General features: G+C 40.1%; 1 protein-coding gene and 1 pseudogene across 2 annotated transcripts in view; one reads left to right on the forward strand and one right to left on the reverse strand.

The window, feature by feature from the left end:
- The window catches only part of LOC126412485 (protein white-like), a 279,379-nt gene that overhangs the window by 165,802 nt on the left and 92,317 nt on the right, over nt 1-21,260 (reverse strand). For both annotated transcript variants that reach the window (XM_050082106.1, XM_050082105.1), the window contains exons 4-5: nt 19,247-19,318; nt 4,350-4,448 (exon numbers count right to left, since the gene is read on the reverse strand). In XM_050082106.1, coding sequence (XP_049938063.1) covers nt 4,350-4,448; nt 19,247-19,318 — 171 coding nt within the window. The remainder of the gene's footprint in view (nt 1-4,349; nt 4,449-19,246; nt 19,319-21,260) is intronic.
- Nucleotides 15,263-15,380, forward strand: LOC126413504 (5S ribosomal RNA; annotated as a pseudogene).

Genomic DNA, 21,260 nt, shown 5'->3' on the forward strand with positions numbered 1-21,260 from the left:
ACAGACGAAAATATTGCATCAATACAAGTGTTTGGTTCCTAGAGCTGTGAAATGTGGAAGAAAACCCCAAATGGCAATTATAAGAAGAGGAACAGAACCCAAAATGGAACAGAAACGTAACATACAATGTGATCAAAAGTATCCGGACGACCCCAAAATCATACGTTTTTCATATTAGGTACATTGTGCTGACACCTACTGCCAGGTACTCCATAGCAGCGACCTCAATAGTCATTAGACATCGTGAGAGAGCAGAATGAGGCGCTCCGCGAAACTCACGGACTTCGAGCGTGGTCAGATGACAGGATGTCACTTGTGTCATACGTCTGTACGCGTTGATTTCCACATTCCTAAACATTCCTATGTCCAATTTTTCCGATGTGATAGTGAAGTGGAAAAGTGAAGGGACACCTACAGCACAAAAGCGAACAGGCGACCTCATCTGTTCACTGACAGAGACCACCGACATTTGAAGATGGTCGTAATGTGTAATAGGCAGACATCTATCCAGACCCTCACACATGAATTCCAAACTGCGTCAGGATCCACTGCAAGAGCTACGAAAGTTAGGCAGGAGGTGAGAAAACTTGGATTTCATGGCCGAGCAGCTGCTCATAAGCCACGCATCACGCCGGTAAATGCCAAACGACGCCTCGGTTGGTGTAAGGAGCGTGAACATAGGACGATTGAACAGGATATAGCGAATGCCCGGTGAACGTCATCTGCCAGCGTGTGTAGTGCCAATAGTAAAATTCGGAGGCGGTGGTGTTATGGTGTGGTTGCACGCTTTGTTTTTCGCATGGCACTACCACATCACAGGCCTAAATTGATCTTTTAAGCACCTTCTTACTTCTCACAGTTAAAAAGCAATTTGGGGATGGCTATTGCATCTTTCAACACGGCATAATGCACGGCCTATGGCGGAGTGGTTACACGACAATAACATCCCTGTAATGGAGTTCTGACATGAATCCTACAGAACACCTTTGGGATGTTTTGGAACGCCGACTTCGTGCCTGGCCTCACCGACAGACATCGATACCTCCCCTCTGTGCAGCGTACCATGAAGAATGGGCTGCCATTCCCCAAGAAACCCTCCAGCACTTGATTGAACGTATGTCTGCGAGATTGGAAGCTGTGATCAAGGCTAAGGGTGAGCCAACACCATATCGAATTCAAGCATTGCCGATGGTGGGCGCCACGAACTTTTAAGTCATTTTCGGTCAGGCGTCCTGATACACATAGTGTAGGCAGAAAATCGTCCACACAACCAGTAAGTAGAATTTAAAATATTACTACATCATATCAAAAACCAACCACCAGAACTGTTTATAATCTATAGGTACATTGCCTCAATATGTAAACTAAATAGTAAAAACATGTACATATTTCAAGCCACTATGCCTTGCAGAAAATAAAGGCGAAACGCGTATGGCACGAAAATTGTGTTTCATTCAGTTGTAGTCAGACTGTCCATACAGTAAAAATAATCAATATTACACGCAACTGTGGAAGACAGGACTACAAAAGGTGAAGATGTTAACACAGCTATGTCGTTTGAATACATTTATGGACACGGGTTCCTGTCCTCAATTTGTTTCTCACGACACCCTCTACAACCCATCGAAATTTGTTGCTATCGTCTCGTAATACCTTGTATAAAAAAGGGATTGTTATAATTAATCAAAACAAGATCCTTCATTGACTGATTATTTCTTGGTTTGGCAAAAAAACGTAGAAAACTTATGAGTTTCAATTGTTTGAATGTTAACTAAATGCTGTAAACGATTTATCACTTTTAAAATACAAGTGCTAGTTTTTTACAGTCTAATGTTTAAGCAGGTCCCAAACTTTGTTCAGGGTACTGTATGACACATGACGTCGTTCAGGGGTGATGGTCTCAAAAAGATAGCTATCCACTGCTCTAGAGGGTGTGGAACTGCTACAACGTCGTTTGTGGTCTACCGCTGCTGACGGAAGTCACGGCAGTGAAGTGGATTGAATGTGCCAGTCGATTTTACGGATTCAGCACAGTGGCATGGGTCGATGAGGACATACGATAGAATGGAAGAACGGAGCTATAGTATTCGGACTTTTCGTTGAATCAAGTCGACAAGACTGTTGACGTATTAACGAGGACCGCCCAACGTGTCTACAAGGAATGATGTATCCACTCGCAGCCATGCAACACAGCACAACTACAGTGGTCATAAATGGATTCTAACCGACGGAGATTGGAAACGAGTGCCCTGCAAGTTGGTAGCTCCAAGGGATCTGCTCATCAATCCATAGCTTCAGCCGAATATTGCACAACTGAAAAAAAAAACTCCTGAATTCTCTCGCTCGCCGAACTCAGACCGTTATCAACGCTAGGGGCGGTGTTACGCGGTATCAACTTGAAGTCGGCCGGGGGTGGCTGGTTCTTGTAATGGGTGCTTACCGTATTGCACATCAACCTGCTTGATCTGTCATCAAAGAGGCCGTGAATATCTCAGTATGCAGCAATAACTTCAGTTGGGACACCAGTCATAAACTAAGATGTATACGTATCCAGGGTGTCGACGCTGAAAGACGACAAAGAATTCGTCAGTTTATTTACGTCCAAACGGGAGCCACTAACATTTCATACATCGCCGGAATCTCTAATGGCATCACGGAGGCAGTTGAGATTACCGTCGAAAGTTCGTAATTTTATTCTAATATGAAGCAGCAAGAGCTCTGAGAACATTTTATACAAAAAAACCACTTCTCCACAGTTTGAAGCCTTTATCAAGCAGATATGATGGAGAATCGCTCTTTGAACAGAAGGTCGGCATCCAAGTCTCAATCTAGATTCACTAAGAGCTATATCATACAGTTCCTGAATGTAACAGTATGTGAAGTCGAATAGTCACATGGGCTTAGTGGTAGATAAAGAGCATAACGAACACTTTTTATGGTGGTAGGACACTTAGACACATGTTTCGCTACGACAGACATTGTTTATCGACGATTCTTGAGGGCTATGAAGCTGCATTAACATCTACACCTGTGTCTACGGTTTCTGCTGCACTAGCCACCATGTGGTGTGAGGCATGTATTTTATGTCCCTCCGTTCTTCTCAATCCGTATTTGGAATTTAGCTGTGTGGGGTCCGGAGCACATTAGATTATTAGCATGCAGTGAGCGAATGCAAACAAGAGTAACGTCTAATCGCAGTGTCGTTTAGCTCTCGATAGAGTTAACAGAATTACTGAAAAATCTCAACTTTATCAAATAGGTGGCAAAATCTAGCAAAAAGTAAACAAGTTCGTGAATACAGCGGAAGGTACAGTAAGCTGCGACAACAAGTGTGTAGTTTGTGAGACGTCGAAGAGCCACGCACTTCCACGCATATACTAGATAGAAATTTCTAAATGCTCACTGGCAGCTGAAGTAAAACATACCTGTGCATCACTGTTCGTCTGCTGGCTCTTGTGAGTAACTATACCTGTGACTATTGATTCCAACGTATCTTGCCAAAGACCGACCATCCAACAGAGTGAATGAGGTGTCTGTCTCTCTCCACGCCGGCTGCTGTGTGAAGAATCAGTTAAAAAATGGCACCTTTGCTCAGCGTTATAAGAGGTATGCTCAAAGTTTTGACATGGTTGTTCTGCTCTGGTCAGCCTTACTGAAGCATTTGGAACGGGAAGACGACACGAATGAACGAGACTCACTCACTGGAAACACCATTTAGCAAGTGATTATCTTCTCTTTTCTTGTAAATTCTGCTTGCTGGTGAACATATCATTCTCAAGCTATCACAAAGTAAATATCTCATACAGAATCATGAATTTAAAACTGTGTTTAGTCATAGTATGGCACCCACGAACTAAGTTTCGTGGCATTACGTGAAGCAAAAAAAGGCTTCGAATAAATATTAATAAAAGTCTTCCCTTCGCTTTATTGAAAATAATTCCAGAATCAAATCCAGCTTCCCAATTTAATATTTCACTTACTTTTGATGCACAGTCATAAAAATGATACTTGACATATACCATAGGTGCCTTACCTCAGCTATACACTCAAATTCTGGGTTCAATTCGCTTATTTCGTGGCGGAAACTTTATATATATATATATATATATATATATATATATATATATACACTCCATCTTATAATTTGATAGCGATTTGTAGCGTACAGGCACGCAAGAAAATACAGAACAAAGTAAGCTGAAAAACTAGAGGTACCATTTTTCCATTATCAAAACGTGCCACGCCATTACTACCTTATTTTACATAAGGTCGAATTACAATCAGTGAGGAGTGAGAAGTCATATTTAACTGCGAGTTTACTTGCAAAATCTTCAGCATTCACTGCTTACCTCAGCTGCGAAGGCAAGCCGCTTCATCTCGCCACCGCTGATGCCCCTGATGCGTCCAGGGATTCCGATCATCACGTGCTGGCAGTCGGTCAACGAAAACTGCGCAGAAGAGAGAGGATAACAATTAGTGATGTGCAGCCAGGCGTTAACAAGTGCGTGATTACTTGTGAGCATACTGGCTACGTTTGGGTGCCGTGACTGTGTGGAATAATAGCTTATTTGTATTTTCTGCTGCTACTGACTTTACTTGTTTTACGTTTAATTTAAGATAACACAACGCGTTTCGAGCATTTTCTGCCCATCTTCAGGCATTTATGCATGCAACTAATTGTTACTTAAAATAAGTGGTTTTGATTAACTAAAAATATTTTGTTTACTGTTCGCTGCTCTATGGACTATTTGGATATTTGGAGAAAGGGAGAAAGAGATTGGGGGGAGAGGGGGGGGGGGGGCAGAAGCTGGCCAGAAACTGCTGTCAAGTGATGAGTACTGCTGGTGTGGAGCTGTGCCTCGTTTTGCTATGATTGAAACCACAGCCTGTGTGGGATGCAGGTAGTTTTGCATCAGTTGTTGGGGTGCGAAAGTCTTGTGACAGACTTTTTTCTTTGAGAGATGTTCACTTACGATTTTGGTGGCCCAAAGCTTCGATTGCATTATTTGTACGCTGGTGGAGATGTCTGTGACGCTATCCTGTTGCACTATTCATCTGTTTTTCGACAGAATTAACTGCATAAATGTTTTGTACATACATGAAAACAAAATACGCTTAATACAGTATGGCGGCCTTCCAGAACGTGAATGAATACCGACTATCGAATTTTCCATCGATATTCACGATAGTGACGGTCTGGTGGTCGTCTGTTTCACTTTGGCCATCTTAAATCAATTGTATTATAACTAGCTTAAGGCTACTGAAGAATATGAGTTGAATTCAGTTATTTCATTTGGCACGTTATCTACTTTCTTTGTATTACGACTGAAAAATCCCATTTCTTCTATCATATACATTCTTTTGCTTTTTCCGATTTTGTGCAAAATTTCGTGACTCTCTTCGATTTTCAAAGAGTGTCCAGTGTCTCCAATATGTGTTGCTTCTTGTGATTTGGTACATTTATCCAGTCTGTAGCAGTCTAAATGTTCTTTAAATCGAATTCTGAAATTTCTGTCTGTCTGGCATATACAATATTTGTTGCATGGGTTCACAGGTAATTTTGTAAATGCCAGTTGCATCGAGATATGTATATAGTGAATAAGCTTTCTGCTTAGGTGGTTGTTGTTGCTGAAACTTATTAATTCATCTACGTTTTTGAATAGCATTTCTAATTTGTCAGACATTATACCTAGGTACAGCGTGTTTACGTATTTAGCTGTTGGGCTGCCGTCAGTTATCAGTGGAATTTTATGTTTAGTTTTGTTTTTTATCTATTGTGGCATTGTATTAATAAGTGAATGATCATATGTGGTATATTTTATGGTTTCAATTCCTTGCTGGAGGTTTGTACGTGCAAGTGGAAATTTGTGGACTCTGGATAACATTGATCTACACTGTTGAGTCAAAACATTATGTCCGGCTGCTTAACAGCTTGTCTGTCCATCTTTGGAATGAAGTATATCACTGATTCTGCGTACCAGGGATCGGACAGTTTGTTGGTAGGTTTGAGGAGGTACGTGGCATTATATGTCCAAGCAAAGGTCACGTAATTCGCTTAAGTAACGGGCCGCTGGTTTGCGTACGCGTTGGTGACGCCCGATAGCGACCCAGATGGATTCCATAAGATACACATCAGGCAAATTCGGTCTCCGAGACATCAAAGTGAACTCACTACAACGCTCCTCACACCACTGTAGCACGGTTCTACCTCAGAAAAACGGACAACCATACTGAGAGATGACATCGCCATCGGGGAAGAAGGGATGCAGGTGGGTCGCAGTTGTCGATTACAGCCACAGCTCAGGAGAATGTCTCCCATAGCATAATACTCCTCCCTCCAGCCTGCGTCCGTGGCGCGCTGCACGAATCGAGCCGCCGTCCACCGCTATGACAGCGTTTGTGGAGACGACCATCGACACAGTGTAGCGAAAATGTGATTCACCCGAAGAGCCGACACGTTTCCATTGATCGACGGTCGAATCCCGATAGTCATGTGCCCACACCAATCGTAATTGACGATGTCGCTGGGTCAACATGTGAACACGCTGTGGAGCTCCATGTTCAACAATATATAAAAAACTTTTGCGTGCACCAGCATTGTTCTCTTTCGGCAGAGATGCCACAGATCACCATCTACCCTACTTTATAGAGCAGACAAGCCCCCGAATCCCATCTTCTGTGAAGAGTCGTGGACATCCAATCATTTACCGCCTAGTGATAGTTTCACTGTTCCTCCGTAGATGCTCGAGACAGTAGCACGTGAAAATTCGATCGGTTTCGCCGTTTTGCATGTACTCCGTCCTCGTCTGCTTCACTTACATACTTTCGCTACCGCAACACATTCCCGCAAACAGGCCAAACAGGCAAAAATTTCAGAATTCGATTTAAAGAATATTTAGACTGCTCATACTGGATAAATGTAACAAATCTCCAGTAGGTACTCACATTAGAGACACAGGCCGCTCTTTGAAAATCGAAAACAATCACGAAATTTTGCACAAAACCGGAAAATTCAAAAGAATGTGTATCATGGAAGAAATGGGAATGTTCATTCATAATACAAAGAATGCAGATTATGTTCTTAATGAAATCACCGAATTCAACAACTCAGATTCTTGTATAATCTTAAGCTAGTTCTAATACAATAGACTGAAGATTTGCCAATGTGAAACAAACGATCCCTAGACCGTCACTATCGCGAATATCGATGTAAAATGCGATAGTCGATACTCATTCACACGCTGGATAGCCTCCATGTTGTATTATGAGTATAGTGTTTACATGCATGTTGAAAATATCTGTGTAGTGAATTACTGCAAAGGTAAATAATGCAACAGAATAATGTCTCACAACACCTCCACCAGGGCACCAATGATGCAATCGAAGCTTTGGGACGCCAAAATCTTAAGTGAAAAACAATCAAATAAAAGTCTCTATCACAAGATTTTCGCAGAATAACAACAAGTGTAAAACTACCTGCGTCCCACACAAGCTGTGGTGTCAGTCATAACAAAACGAGACACACCTCTAAATTATCGTAGATATCACTGAACAGTAATTTTTGGCGAATCTCTGCCCGGCCCCCTGCTTCCACACACCACAAAAGCCCCTCCAGCAGTGAAAAAGTACTGTGTGCTATGTTAATCTAGTTTAAGACAATGTATTTTAAGTAATAATTTTCTATGCGTATGATGAAGATTGCTGAAAATGCTCGAAAGGCGTCATGTTGTGTTAAATTAAACATATAACAAAGTGACTAGTAGCAGAAAGTACAAATGGGCAACAAGAAAGGGACTCCTAGAGAGCCGTTTCACGATAATCTACTTATTTCGAGCTCAAGGAAAACGTAATGCAGATGAAGCATAGTGAATTTTCTAATTTCAACCATAATTTGTAGTTGCGGAGTTGCTTGTGTACTATGCAGGGGGGGGGGGGGGGTGATTACCAGTGCATTTACTAAAAAATATTAATGTTTTACTTTATCATGGACTGTGTTTCGGTCCCTGTGGGCCATCATTAGCTACAACCCGTTTCTTACCTCAGCGTAATGAACCCCACAGGTATAAGCGTTGTCATTGTCTGTTTTGATCACACAAAGCTGGCTTCTACGAACGTTATTTTTATCCTTGATTACATTGGCTTTATGGGCATTAAGTCATGGTCTAAAGCATATTTCAGTGCCTAATGAGCAGCCCTTCGTTCAGGATATGTACTTACATTTTATGAACAGATACTTTAATTGTGTCTTTATAGTTGATTAACTACGCCTTCATAGCCTCTGGGAATGTCTCGTACAGGAGAGGACGGAACATTTGGCGCATAAAATTGCTTTAGACCACAAAACAATGTAGCCAATGTGAGTTGGTTCTAGTTTTCGAGATTTCCAGACTTAACCCTAAGACTCTCGTAACAGCAACATGCATTTCTACGATCGCATCTCGCTCAAGGAAACGAGAACAAATGTGAGAATCTAATTGCTCCTGACGATCGCCTGGTACATTCCACATAAAATCTTAATTATGGTACATCTCCAGCACAGTGTACCGAAATTCTTGATCTGATGGAATTACAGATAACTGGAGACATACTGAGCCTCAACTCTATATTCGATAAAGATAGAAGATTAAGTAATGGATTGGACCCGAGTCTGCTGCTTACTAGGCAGCTAACACACCTGTTTAGTGAGCAGGAGATTAGGATTCAAGTGCCAGTCGTGGCACACATTATAATCCATTACTTCAGTTTCTATCTGTACCATGTGTTACTGAAGAGACACTGAACAAACTTTTGTCATGGTTTGCGAGCTCTACAAGGGAAATCTTAGTTGTGTTCCGTTGTTATGGAACATTAAAGTGCCACTAGAGTCATCAGAAATGGTTTACATGTCGAAGACAAAGTTGCATATTATACAAAGAAAATGAATTTTTATTACACAATGTAAGTAGGCTGTTTAGGTTTTTTATTGGTAACGCCACCTCTGTATGAAAATCACTGGCTGTGCTGTGTGCAGTCTGTGGCTGCTTTGCATTGTTGTAATACTGCCATTGTAGTGTTGGGCAGCGGCAGCTGGATGTGAACAGCGCGTAGCGTTGCGCAGTTGGAGGTGAGCAGCCAGCAGTGGTGGATGTGGGGAGAGAGATGGCGGAGTTTTGAAATTTGTCATGAACTGCTATATTTATATATGATGATATCAAGGTAAATACATTGTTTGTTCTCTATTAATATCTTTCATTTGCTAACTATCCCTATCAGTAGTTAGTGCCTTCCATAGTTTGAATCTTTTATTTAGCTGGCAGTAGTGGCGCTCGCTGTATTGCAGTAGCTTGAGCAGCGAAGATTTTTGTGAAGTAAGTGATTTGTGAAAGGTATAGTTTAATGTTTGTCAGGGCCATTCTTTAGTAGGGAATTTTGAAAGTCAGATTGCGTTGCGCTAACAAAATATTGTGTGTCAGTTTAAGCACAGTCACGTAGAATTGCTCAAAGAGGACGTTTCAACAAGACTTAGTTTTTCGTATTCTAGCTTTGTTGCAACTACTACTGCACTGTAGTAGCAGTAGTGCTGAAGGGTTGTTACAGCTGGCGAGACATTTTGCACATATTGGCATCGGCATGGAGGTGGGAAAAGATTCCAAAGTCCTGTGCTCCATCATGAAATTCTCATGCAATTCAGCAATCATTGTCTAATATGCTAATAAGCCACTTCTGCAGTCAAGGTGGATGTGACCCATTACAGAACAGGTCCAGTATAGAGTCGTCAATGTTTTATCTGTCGGTTGCTCGTAGGTCCCTTATCGAGATACACGAAGTAACCGCTCCAACGTCCTGGAATGTGTATACCGACTGCTGTACCTTGCCACATAAAAATGTCTGCAGTAATACCATTCTGACTTCCGTCCCCAATATTCCCTTAAGAACTCACCCTCCCTCCCACACACAGCACAACTAGTATGAAGTTGAAGAAGATCTATGGCGGCTTCCTCAGACTGGTCACAGTTTTACACAGCAGAACTACTGTAGTGGACTCTGTAGAAGGCGGTTGTGCTACACCATTAGAATGCACTACAGTGAGGTGACAGAAGTTACGGCATACCTTCTAATACCGTGTCGGGTCTCCTTTTGGGAGGAGTACTGCAGCAGCTCTATGTGGTATGTACTCATTGCTCATAGCGTGCACAATGTTCTTCAAACCAACAGCGAACAGTTGTGGCCTGTGATATGGCGCACAGTCATCCATTAAAATTCCATCGTTGATTATAAACATGACGTCGATGAATGGCTGCGAATGGTCACCAAGTAGTCGAACATCTAGAGGACGCAGCCCATTCCATGTAAACACAGCCCACACCGTTTATGAAGTCACCAACAGCTTGCACTGTGCTTTGTTGAAAACTTGTGTCCATAGCTTCATGAGGTCTGCGCCACACTTGTCCCCTACCATCACCTCTTACCGACAGAAATCGGGATTCATCGGACCACACCACGGTTTTTCAGTCGTTTAAGGTCCAACTGAGGTCGACACGAGATCAGTTGAGGCGTTGCAGGTGATGTCATTCTGTTAGCAAATCACTCGCGTCGGTTGTCTGCTGCCACAGCTCATTAACGCCTAATGGATACGCTCGTCGTTCCTCCCACATTGATATCTGCGGTTATTTCAAGCAGTGTTGCCCGTCTGTTAGCATCGACAACTCTACGCAAACGCCGCTGCTCTCGGTCGTTAAGTGAAGGTCGTCGGCCACTGCACTGTCCGTGGTGAGGGCTAATGTGTGAAATGTGGTATACTCGGCATACTCTTGACACCGTGGATCTCGGAATACTGAATTTCCTAACGATTTCCGAAAGCGAATACCCCATGCGTCTAGCTTCAATTATCATTCTGCGTTTAAAATGTGTTAATTCCAAGCTGCGGCCCAAATCATGTCGGAAACTTTATAATATGAACCACCTGAGTAAAAATTACAGCTTCACCTGTGCACTGTTCTGTTATACCTATATATGCAATACAAGTGTGAAAGGTCTCTGTTGGATTCCTTTCATGTTAATTTCTTAAATCTGTTGTCATTCATGGCATAAATTACTCTTATAAATTTACTGTGGCGTTTCTGACTATCTGGGAGGAGACTGAGCAGTGGAACGTGTTACTCTTACACATAAAAAATAACGATCTGTCACACTACTACACTTTAAAACACAGTTTATATGTAATTCATATATGTAATTCATGTCACACAGTCTCATACGGAACCTACATCTTGAGGGTAGCAGACAAGCCTGTCTGCTAGAGAACATTAGGACCAACGTCGGAACAGGTAGCTACGCTTTCTAAAAGCAGAGAGGTTTCTATTCTTAGTATGGTCCTGTCTGTCCCTTGTCATGTTGGTATAGGAAGCTGCCTCTCTGGTCACTTCCGTTTGTATTTGTGAGGCACCCCTCAGGAAGGGACCATGGCAGTCTGTCCGCAGCGAGCGTCTGAAGTGGTAAGATCTCCGGCTAAGCGTGTTTGCTAAGTCCGTAGGACAATGGATTTCTTAAGTTCAGCCTAACTAAAAATTTAATCACCTTTATTTCAGGTTTAGCTCTAAAATATCTAATGTTATCTTAAATTGCAACGCAGTGTAATTCGAGTGTGAAGTTCAGAATATATTCTGGTAGTTGCTTTGTCACTACTTTGTGAGTAAAGTGGAACCACGTGTTGATCAGTAACTCTAACTAAGATCATCAATCTTAAATGCGAATGTGCGTGAATTATAAAGTCTCGACTTGACAATATTTTTCAATATAGTAACTTTTCTTTATGTTCAACCCACGTGGGGTGTACTTTGTGAGACCAGTACCACGTGCTTATACAATTGTTTGACCCATCAGGTTAATAGTAAGACGATAGTAACTAGTTCGAGGTTTTTCTTTAGTAAATTGCGTTTCGATGTAATTTATTTTAGTTATCAAAATTATTTTGGAGTTACACTCTTTGTGTAAACCAAGTTGACCACGTGAAGCATGTTGTGTAAGCATCAAAGTAGCCCTCAGCTATTCTTTTCGGGAAGATTTCACAGAGAGTTAGTATGAATTTAGTATACCAGTGTGTGCTAATTTCATGACGGACAGGATTGCACTACGAACGTAACTTCTTTGGGTGAAAATTGAATCGGTTGGTTGTGGTTAATTTCCTCTTGCATATGTTTCAACGTTCTTTGTGTGTTATTTTATGAATGCAATGTTGTGTGCAGTCTCCCAATCTTGGCTCCATATTTGATGTGTTCCGTAAGATTACAAGCTCACATTTTCACAATCCTAAATAAGGCACCAGTTTAGATATGAATCAAGTTTAATATGCTGAAATTTCAATGATCAATGTTAAAATAAATTTCCAAATATAAACTGATTTATTTCTTTTTTATTTAAATTCTCTTATATATATATATATATATATATATATATATATATATATATATATATATATATTCTCTTATATATATATATATATATATATATATATTCTCTTATATATATATATATATATATATAAGAGAATTTAAATAAAAAAGAAATAAATCAGTTTATATTTGGAAATTTATTTTAACATTGATCATTGAAATTTCAGCATATTAAACTTGATTCATATCTAAACTGGTGCCTTATTTAGGATTGTGAAAATGTGAGCTTGTAATCTTACGGAACACATCAAATATGGAGCCAAGATTGGGAGACTGCACACAACATTGCATTCATAAAATAACACACAAAGAACGTTGAAACATATGCAAGAGGAAATTAACCACAACCAACCGATTCAATTTTCACCCAAAGAAGTTACGTTCGTAGTGCAATCCTGTCCGTCATGAAATTAGCACACACTGGTATACTAAATTCATACTAACTCTCTGTGAAATCTTCCCGAAAAGAATAGCTGAGGGCTACTTTGATGCTTACACAACATGCTTCACGTGGTCAACTTGGTTTACACAAAGAGTGTAACTCCAAAATAATTTTGATAACTAAAATAAATTACATCGAAACGCAATTTACTAAAGAAAAACCTCGAACTAGTTACTATCGTCTTACTATTAACCTGATGGGTCAAACAATTGTATAAGCACGTGGTACTGGTCTCACAAAGTACACCCCACGTGGGTTGAACATAAAGAAAAGTTACTATATTGAAAAATATATATATATATATATCACCGATTGTCGTATGACTATTAAAAGATTATAATTAATGTTAGTCTGATTGGGAATTTGGTAAGCTAGACTGGATACCTGGTGAAACAGTTGCACAGTAATGCAAGGTTAACTTCCCCAGACAGCTCACAGCTTTTAACCCACTTTTATGGTCTTGAATATCAGCACCGCTTTCACAACAAATTAAAGCAACAACGTTACAAGTGTCATCTGTATACATATGTACATCGCTATCCCACGACTTTTGTCACCTCGGTGTATATGTACATCTACGCATCCAGACCTACCGGCTGAGAAGAGAGGGAAAAAAATGGGAAATTTCAATGTCTAAAACGTGTCATCTTCAGGAAGTGGTATCTACTCGTACACTGTATTCACTGAGTGTGGCACGGTACAACAACCTATAGTAAAGTTATGTGTCCTGCAGTTCAGTGTGTAAAACTGGGGAGATGAGGACTTTTTTATTCCAATCCTACCCTGTGAAAATTCGTCGGCCAAATAGCGATTGGTTTTTGGGCGTTTTCCCAATCAATAAAGGCGAATGCTGGCCCTGTATTACACTTTACCCAAACAATGCAAAAAATGTAGCTTTCACAACACATTTTCGTCAGGTTCAAGTACGTCAATCACGATTAAATAACAGAAACAGTACATAATGTTCGGAGCAGATGCTGTACTTAAAGTCAGAAATAAAGTATCTGAAAAGAAAATCTAAAATTTCATAAACGCTTTTCCAGACATCAGAAAACTTATGACAAGAAGTCACTGTTTGAAATTCTTAACGAACTGGGCTCAGACAGTAAAACAACAGCTCAAATGAAGCAATCGCTAACGAACATCAACTGTAAAGTGAAACTTAGGGGTCAAATTTTTCAAGTGTTAAGATCTTCTTCCCAGTGCTAATTGTATTCTATAAAAATCTTTAGGGAATAGGAGAACGCCATTAGGAAATATACGAATCAAAAAGGGAGCTACATTAAGTTACAAAAAGAACAACTTAGACTGCCTAGCGTTTGCAGACGACCTAGGTAGTTTCCTGGACTCCGTGGAAAAAGTCACAATATAGAGAGAACTGCTGAAAAAGGAATTAAGAAGCTGGCTTATAAATTTCCTTTGAGAAAACGAAATTTATCAGAACGTTAAGGTAGGCCACAAGATAATGGAAAATAAATATGGAAAAATTGAGACAAATAATAAATTCGAGTAACTAGGAGAAGTAAGTGAATAAGACATTTCGGAGAAAGAAGCCACTGAAGTAAGTGATAATAAGACGAAAATAGCGTACTACCTCATTGAGGTAGTTTATAATAGAAAATCAATATCCGTGAACGCTAAACTAAGACACTGTTCTACAGTAATTTGCTCAAGAACACTTTCTTTTCAACAGGATGTGTAATTGTAAATGAAAAGACGATGATGGAAGCTCTGGAATTGACACAAAGAAAAATACTGAGGAAAATTTTGCGAACAGTTAAATAGCAAACACAGTTAGGAGACATGACAATAGTGAACTTTATACACCTACTAAAAATATTATAGACATAATTAGAAAAAGAATAGTTTTCTACAGTGACATGTAAAGGACGAGCATACTAGGAAAAAAAGACTTTACACTTATTTAGATAAATTAAAAATGAACAATACATAGCACAAAGAAGTTGGAAGCGACATTGACAAGGCACGAGTTGATCAACAAGGTACTGAGCAGAGATTGTCACTCAGAAAGAAATTCCAAGATTCCAAAAATTTCCAAGAAAAATCTCAGCAGACAGGAGCCACTTGAACAGAAGAAACAGGACAGAAATGCCGGAAACTGATGTGAGAAGTGTGCAAGGAAAGAACTGAGAAACGAAATAAAGGTATTCCACAGCAGAAGGAGGAAAAGACCAGAAAATAATGCAATGCATCCATTAACATGGCCAGACTTGACGTTCTGTAAGCAAATCAGGCTTCGGAAATGTCATCTCCTGTTTCTCGACATTCAGAAGTATTACTCGCGTTTATATGGCATTTTTTGCTGGTTTTCTCCGTCATTCCGTTTTTTTTTTTCTTTTTTACTGCTGCGTTCTGATTCCGGCCTAACGCCAATGGCCTTGCCGCAGTGGTAACACCGGTTCCCGTCAGATCACCGAAGTTAAGCACTGTCGGGCTGGACTAGTACTTGGATGGGTGACCATCCAGTCTGCCGAGCGCTGTTGGCAAGCAGGGTGCACCCAGCCCTTGTGAGGCAAACTGAGCAGCTACTTGATTGAGAAGTAGAGGCTCCGGTCTCGGAAACTGGCATACGGCCGGGAGAGCGGTGTGCTGACCACATGCCCCTCCATATCCGCATCCAGTGACGCCTATGGGCTGAGGATGACACGGCGGCAGGTCGGTACCGTTGGGCCTTCATGGCCTTTTCGGGAGGAGTTTAGTTCTTAAAAATTCCAGCCTAACGGGTTCCTAGGTCCCGACTCCGACATCGAAATCTGATGCAGCACAATCACTGACAGACACGGCAACACGTCAGATGATGTGTGGCCAGCATAGAGGGACCCGCATCGGCCCTGCAACTACACTGTGAACAGTATAGCAGCTTATGGCATTACCCAAACGACGGTGAAAACCTGCCATGGTCTGTGGACTTGGATTCTTACCGGACTACTACATCTGAAGTGTTTGTTATTTCGTGAGATTACTCGGCCTTGGGTTCTAGAACCTTTTGGCTCTAGTGAACTTCATCTCGGCACTGAGAGGCTATAAATTATTTCACTAATTGCAGTGTCAAACAGTTTGCTTTCTGTTTCAAATTTATAATTTTCATTGTCAACGAGTCATTATTGGTATGTGAATAAAATAACTTGGATATCCTGTATTTAAGAGCAGATATAGGGCAAAATTGTGACAAAATTCGAATTTTTGTATAATTGCGTAATTTATTAGATTGATTATTTAAGGATAACATCGCAAAGTTTCATAATCGAATTCTGGTTAGAAATATGTTTTGAAAAAGTTAGTTTGGGCATCTGCGCCTGCCACGCCCAATCCTTCTAGGCTGTTACAGACACCCCATCCCAGCTAGAAATTTTTTGTGCGGTAAAGATTCGTTCAGAAAATTGAAACTAACTGTAGATGAGTCTATAAGGCTGGGAGAAAGATTATCTTTGCTTGTTCCTTTGTTTACAACGTGATTTGTTTTAACAGTACGTGCTATAAACATCTCGAAGAACAGAATGCTGCTCCCAAGCATTTTTCACACCGGTGTGCAGACAACGGTTTCGGCCAAAGAGGTGGAAAAAACTGCCTACCTGGAGCTAGCTGTTAGGTGCCTCTAGGCACAGCAGGGGAGAGGGTGCGAGTCAGGTACCTAGCCGATCCTGAACTTCTGACAAAATGGGTACATGGGAAAACACAGAATCCGAATGAGAGCTACAACCACCTTATATGGATGCGTTGTCCAAAAACAGAATTTGTGTCCTTAGTTGTTGTGAATAGCTTAATGTAATGCCTGTCCAGTGTTCAGTGTCCAGTGTTCAGTAGTGGAAATGTAGGTTGGATTAAGTGCCTGTAGAGACAAGGCTTCCATCCAGGTAAATTCACAGAAGCATCGATGAAGCAAATCTCAGGCAGTAGAAGGAAAAATGCAAATGTTGGCTAGGCAAAGGAGGCAGGGGAAGTGACTATTCCTGGAAGACCAGGAAGAGAATAAAGGTTATAATGTCAAAAATTGAAATAAAATCTTTAAATGCGAATTGCCGTAAGCTAACTCTTTTGAGCTATAACATACTTTTTCTCAGGAGCTCTGAAAGTTAACAACCTGAAATTTGCCATAGCTCTTAAGAATTACTTACTGGATAATCTTGTGTAGCATTTCTCAGGTTTTTTTTTTTTTTTTAGAAAATTTCTTCATCTCAATTTGAGAAAAATAGTGCAGTCGCAGGTAATAAAAAACTGAACCATTAATTTCAAAGCATCTATGACCTTATACAAAAATCTATTCAATACGTTTTATTAGCCTCTTATGCAGATGTAAACTGTGCAATTCCAGTTTTATTGTTTGATTAATTTACGAGAGAAGCTACATTATAAAAACGATGGTAATTAAAAATCCAAATCCTTATAAATGTATGTCCACCCGCATTTTCAAATAAAAGTTGCACAGAATGTCAAGCATTATGTTGTGCGTAGTAGTCTCAAGTTGTACTATTCTAGCTGTAATATTTTTGGAGATATAAATGTTTAACTACAAGAATGCATTTTGCCCTACGTCTGTCCTTAAACTTGAGAAAGTATATAGTTTCAGATCTCTGAATCAGAAACTTGGCACTCGTATTGATATTAATAGTATAGAGATACTTCGCATTCAACTACTGAAATGTATTTACCATTTAGCAATGAAGATAATTTTTGGTTGAAGAAATTAAGTGGATACCTTTCACAGATTTTGTATACTTCCTGATAGATTTTGTTCTTGAGACACGTCACTTTCTCTGACTCACCGAATCAGTTACATAAAAATTAAAATTTTATAAACTTTCCTCTCTTCGATAAATGTCTGAGTATCCCCATCGTTGCACATTTTCGTTTCCAACAATATATTTTAATTTACAGTTATTGATATGGTTGTAAGGATGAATGTCCACTATTCTTAGCAAAGATTAAAACTCAGAAATTAAACTTCTAGCAGCAAGTGATGCAGACGCCTGAAACTGTTGTAACCTGTACATTGGCTGCATTTATTTACAGCCTACACATTATTATGAACACGTTGCTGAATCACGTCGTAAAGTATGCAGTGAAAGTGAATGATTTGTATAGTTTGCCAACAGTGTTATATCAGTAGCTACTCGAAGTTACCTTTTCACTATAGTAAACATACGATCGTGAGGCTTTGAAAATGAAATCTATAATATGGATACCCATCTTCAGAAGAAGCTGCTGCAGGACAAGTATTATTTCTTTGGTTTTTCTGTCTTAAGCGTACTGTGAACAAAGGTTTTCGCCTGACGCGTCTCGCCTTACTTCTAAGGATCATTACTGGTCATTTTTTAGACATTTTGCACACATGAGATGTTTTACATTTTGATTCCTATACAAAGCTTTTGCTTAATTGCGCTATGTTCTGTATACGTTACTTACGGCATCAATTGACTCTTTTAACTCGTTTGAAGAGAGCTGGCTATTCGTCTCTTCATACCATGGCCCCCTTCTCACCCCGCTCACCACCCCCACCCCCCCCCCCCCCCCCACACACGGATACAAAAATGAACTTACTAATACTGGATTCGCAACATGACCAACACATATAAAAAACAATTGGATTCACAACAATACAATACTTAGCGAAAACTAGAACATCTGTAGCAGAATTTGTATGAAGTGAACTTGTGTTAAATTTTGCGAGGTAAAGCGAAGAGCAAAAAAACCAAATCCAGTAATTAATTTCATTTTTTTTTAATTTTTTTCAGATTGTACAAAGCTATCAAGCTTTCTTCTCGACTACAACCACTGATAGCAACACAGAAATAATCAGTTTTCTTCAGAACAAGTGAAAAGGAGTAATAAATGTCGAAAGAAACGTTTATAAAACATACTATTGCTAAGCAAAAAAGATTTTTACACTATGGGTATCAAAATTTAATAACAGATTTTGTTTGTAAAATGTTCACATCATTACGAATGATGATGCTTTACAGATAAAGCGAAGCGCGACTCCTGAAAAGATTCTTAATTTGTAGTACGCTCAGCAGAGAAAAACGTATATATGTCGAAACTAGTGGTCTGTAATAAAAGAATAAATAAACTACTTTTGTATACGGAAAGAAATTTCTAGACATTCAAGCACATTTGCAACGTACGTACAGTGATCAAATTCACATCCAGTATAGTACAATTTCCACAACTATGAGCAAACTCTCAAACAGTCAAATATACAGTATATATATATATATATATATATATATATATATATATATATATATATATGGTACTGGAGAACATCCTATTGCAACAAGTGAGGTATTAAAAGCTCATAGACTCTTTGTCTGAAAAGCAAACAGTTTTTAGCAATATTTTCGATGTTACTTGCCTCTGATATGAGTTCTTCTACGCGCTTCAGCCTGAGATCATAGGGAAAGTGGCGATCCATTCGCAATAATGCCTGCAAAGAAAAAAAAAAAGTGTGGTTAACACACTCGGCTACAAGACGCCTTAAGGGGCGTCGTGGCGAGGGAGGCAGTTTGCAGAGGAGAAGAAATATTTCTTACAAGAATGAAAATAAAATCATTTACAGTGACAGATAAAACATCAAATTGTTGTAGTAATTAATATCGTTTTTCTTCCTTCCAAAAAAGATGAAACCGGAGAAATCTCGTAACTGAAATTAGATATTTCTATTCCACAGGAAAGAGAAGTGAAAGGGAAGTAGTAATAGAGAAGGAAGCGAAACAGCATTGTAATCAGTCGTGTTACCCAGTCTGTATAAAGACCAAGTGCAAGGCAAGCGAAAGCGAAATTTGAAAACCCATTCAAGCAGAGGGAGAAGAAAAAAAACTTTAAGGTTTGCTGATGTCATTGTAGATACGTTAAGGACAGATAAGGCTCGCAAGATCAACTGAACGGAAAATTTTCTGAGTCTACTGAAGGAGGTTTTAATATGAACGTAAAAAAAATAAAACAAGGGAAATAGAACGTAGTCTAATAGAGACAGGTTGTTGTGACTTAGATTAGGAAATGCGTCACTAAAGGCATTAGATGAATTTTTTGGCAGCAAAATAACTGACAGTGGCAGAGAGGATGTATAATGCAGACTGGCAATAAGAAACTTTTCTGAAAATACGAATATATGATTAGCTATTTTGCCAGTCGAAGACAAGCTTGTTTGGCTCATGGAAGAGATTCAAGGAGAAGATGAATCACATGAACTGACAGACGCTTGAAGATAGACACCGATTCCAGCCAAACTCTACTTACAAGTATCCTCGGGTCAGTATGAACTGAGGAATATAGAAGTACATGGTGTTCCACAATTCATGTTACATCGTACTAGAGGTTGTAGAGGGGACTTAGTAGGTCAAGTTTCACACAGGAACCCATATTCGGAAAAGTCATCTAAGGACGCTACAGAGCGTTAAAGTCGTAGGTGCGAGCGTCTCTAAACGTATGTATATACATGGTGTTTCCGTGAGGACGTTACCCACTTTCTATGGTGATGGCGAAGGAGAAGTGTATCATTTTGAGGTAAGGGTCTCTGTACCGGAAACGAATAGCACGTTATACGCGAAACCAGTTCTGATACGTCTGGCAATGGAATACATATAGCTGTACTGTTGGTGCTATGACTGTAGGATAGACAACTTACAGTGGTGGTAGTATGGAGGAAAACAAGAAAAAATGTCCTTAAATGTGGGCTCTAAAATGCATACCCTGAGGAGCTATGGCCTCTCGTTCATCTTCGATACTGTGAAACAGTACTCCTCTACTGAACACGTGCTCATAGCTATTTAGCCTATGCATTTTAGAGCTCAAGTCTGCAGGACATCTTTTCTTCTTTTCGTCCATACTACCACGTCTGAAAGTTGCCTATCCTACAATCATAGAGCACCAGTAGCACCGCTATATGTAATCCACGGTCAGAGATATCAAAACGGGTTTCGCGTATAATTTGCGATTCGTTCGTTTCCGGTACAGAGACCCTTACCTCAAAATGATACATATATTGAAGCGCAATAGAGGTTGGTATAGGCATGCGTATTCAAATACAGATATATGTAAACAGGCAGAAGACGGCACTGTGGTCGGCAACGCCTGTGTAAGACAACAAGTCTCTGGCGCAGTTGTTAGATCGGTTACTGCTGCTACGGTGGCACGTTATCAAGATTTAAGTGAGTTTGAACGTAGTGTTATAGTCGGCGCACGACGATGGGTCACAGCATCTGCGAAATAGAGATGAAGTGGGGATTCTCCCGTACGACCATTTCACGAGTGTACCGTGAATATCAGGAATCCGGTAACACATCAAATCTCCGACATCGCTGTGGCCGGAAAAGATCGAGCAAGAACGGGACCAATGGCGACTGAAGAGAAACTTTCATTGTGACAGA

This window comes from Schistocerca serialis, chromosome 7, assembly GCF_023864345.2.
Source record: "Schistocerca serialis cubense isolate TAMUIC-IGC-003099 chromosome 7, iqSchSeri2.2, whole genome shotgun sequence".
Lineage (NCBI taxonomy): Eukaryota > Metazoa > Arthropoda > Insecta > Orthoptera > Acrididae > Schistocerca > Schistocerca serialis.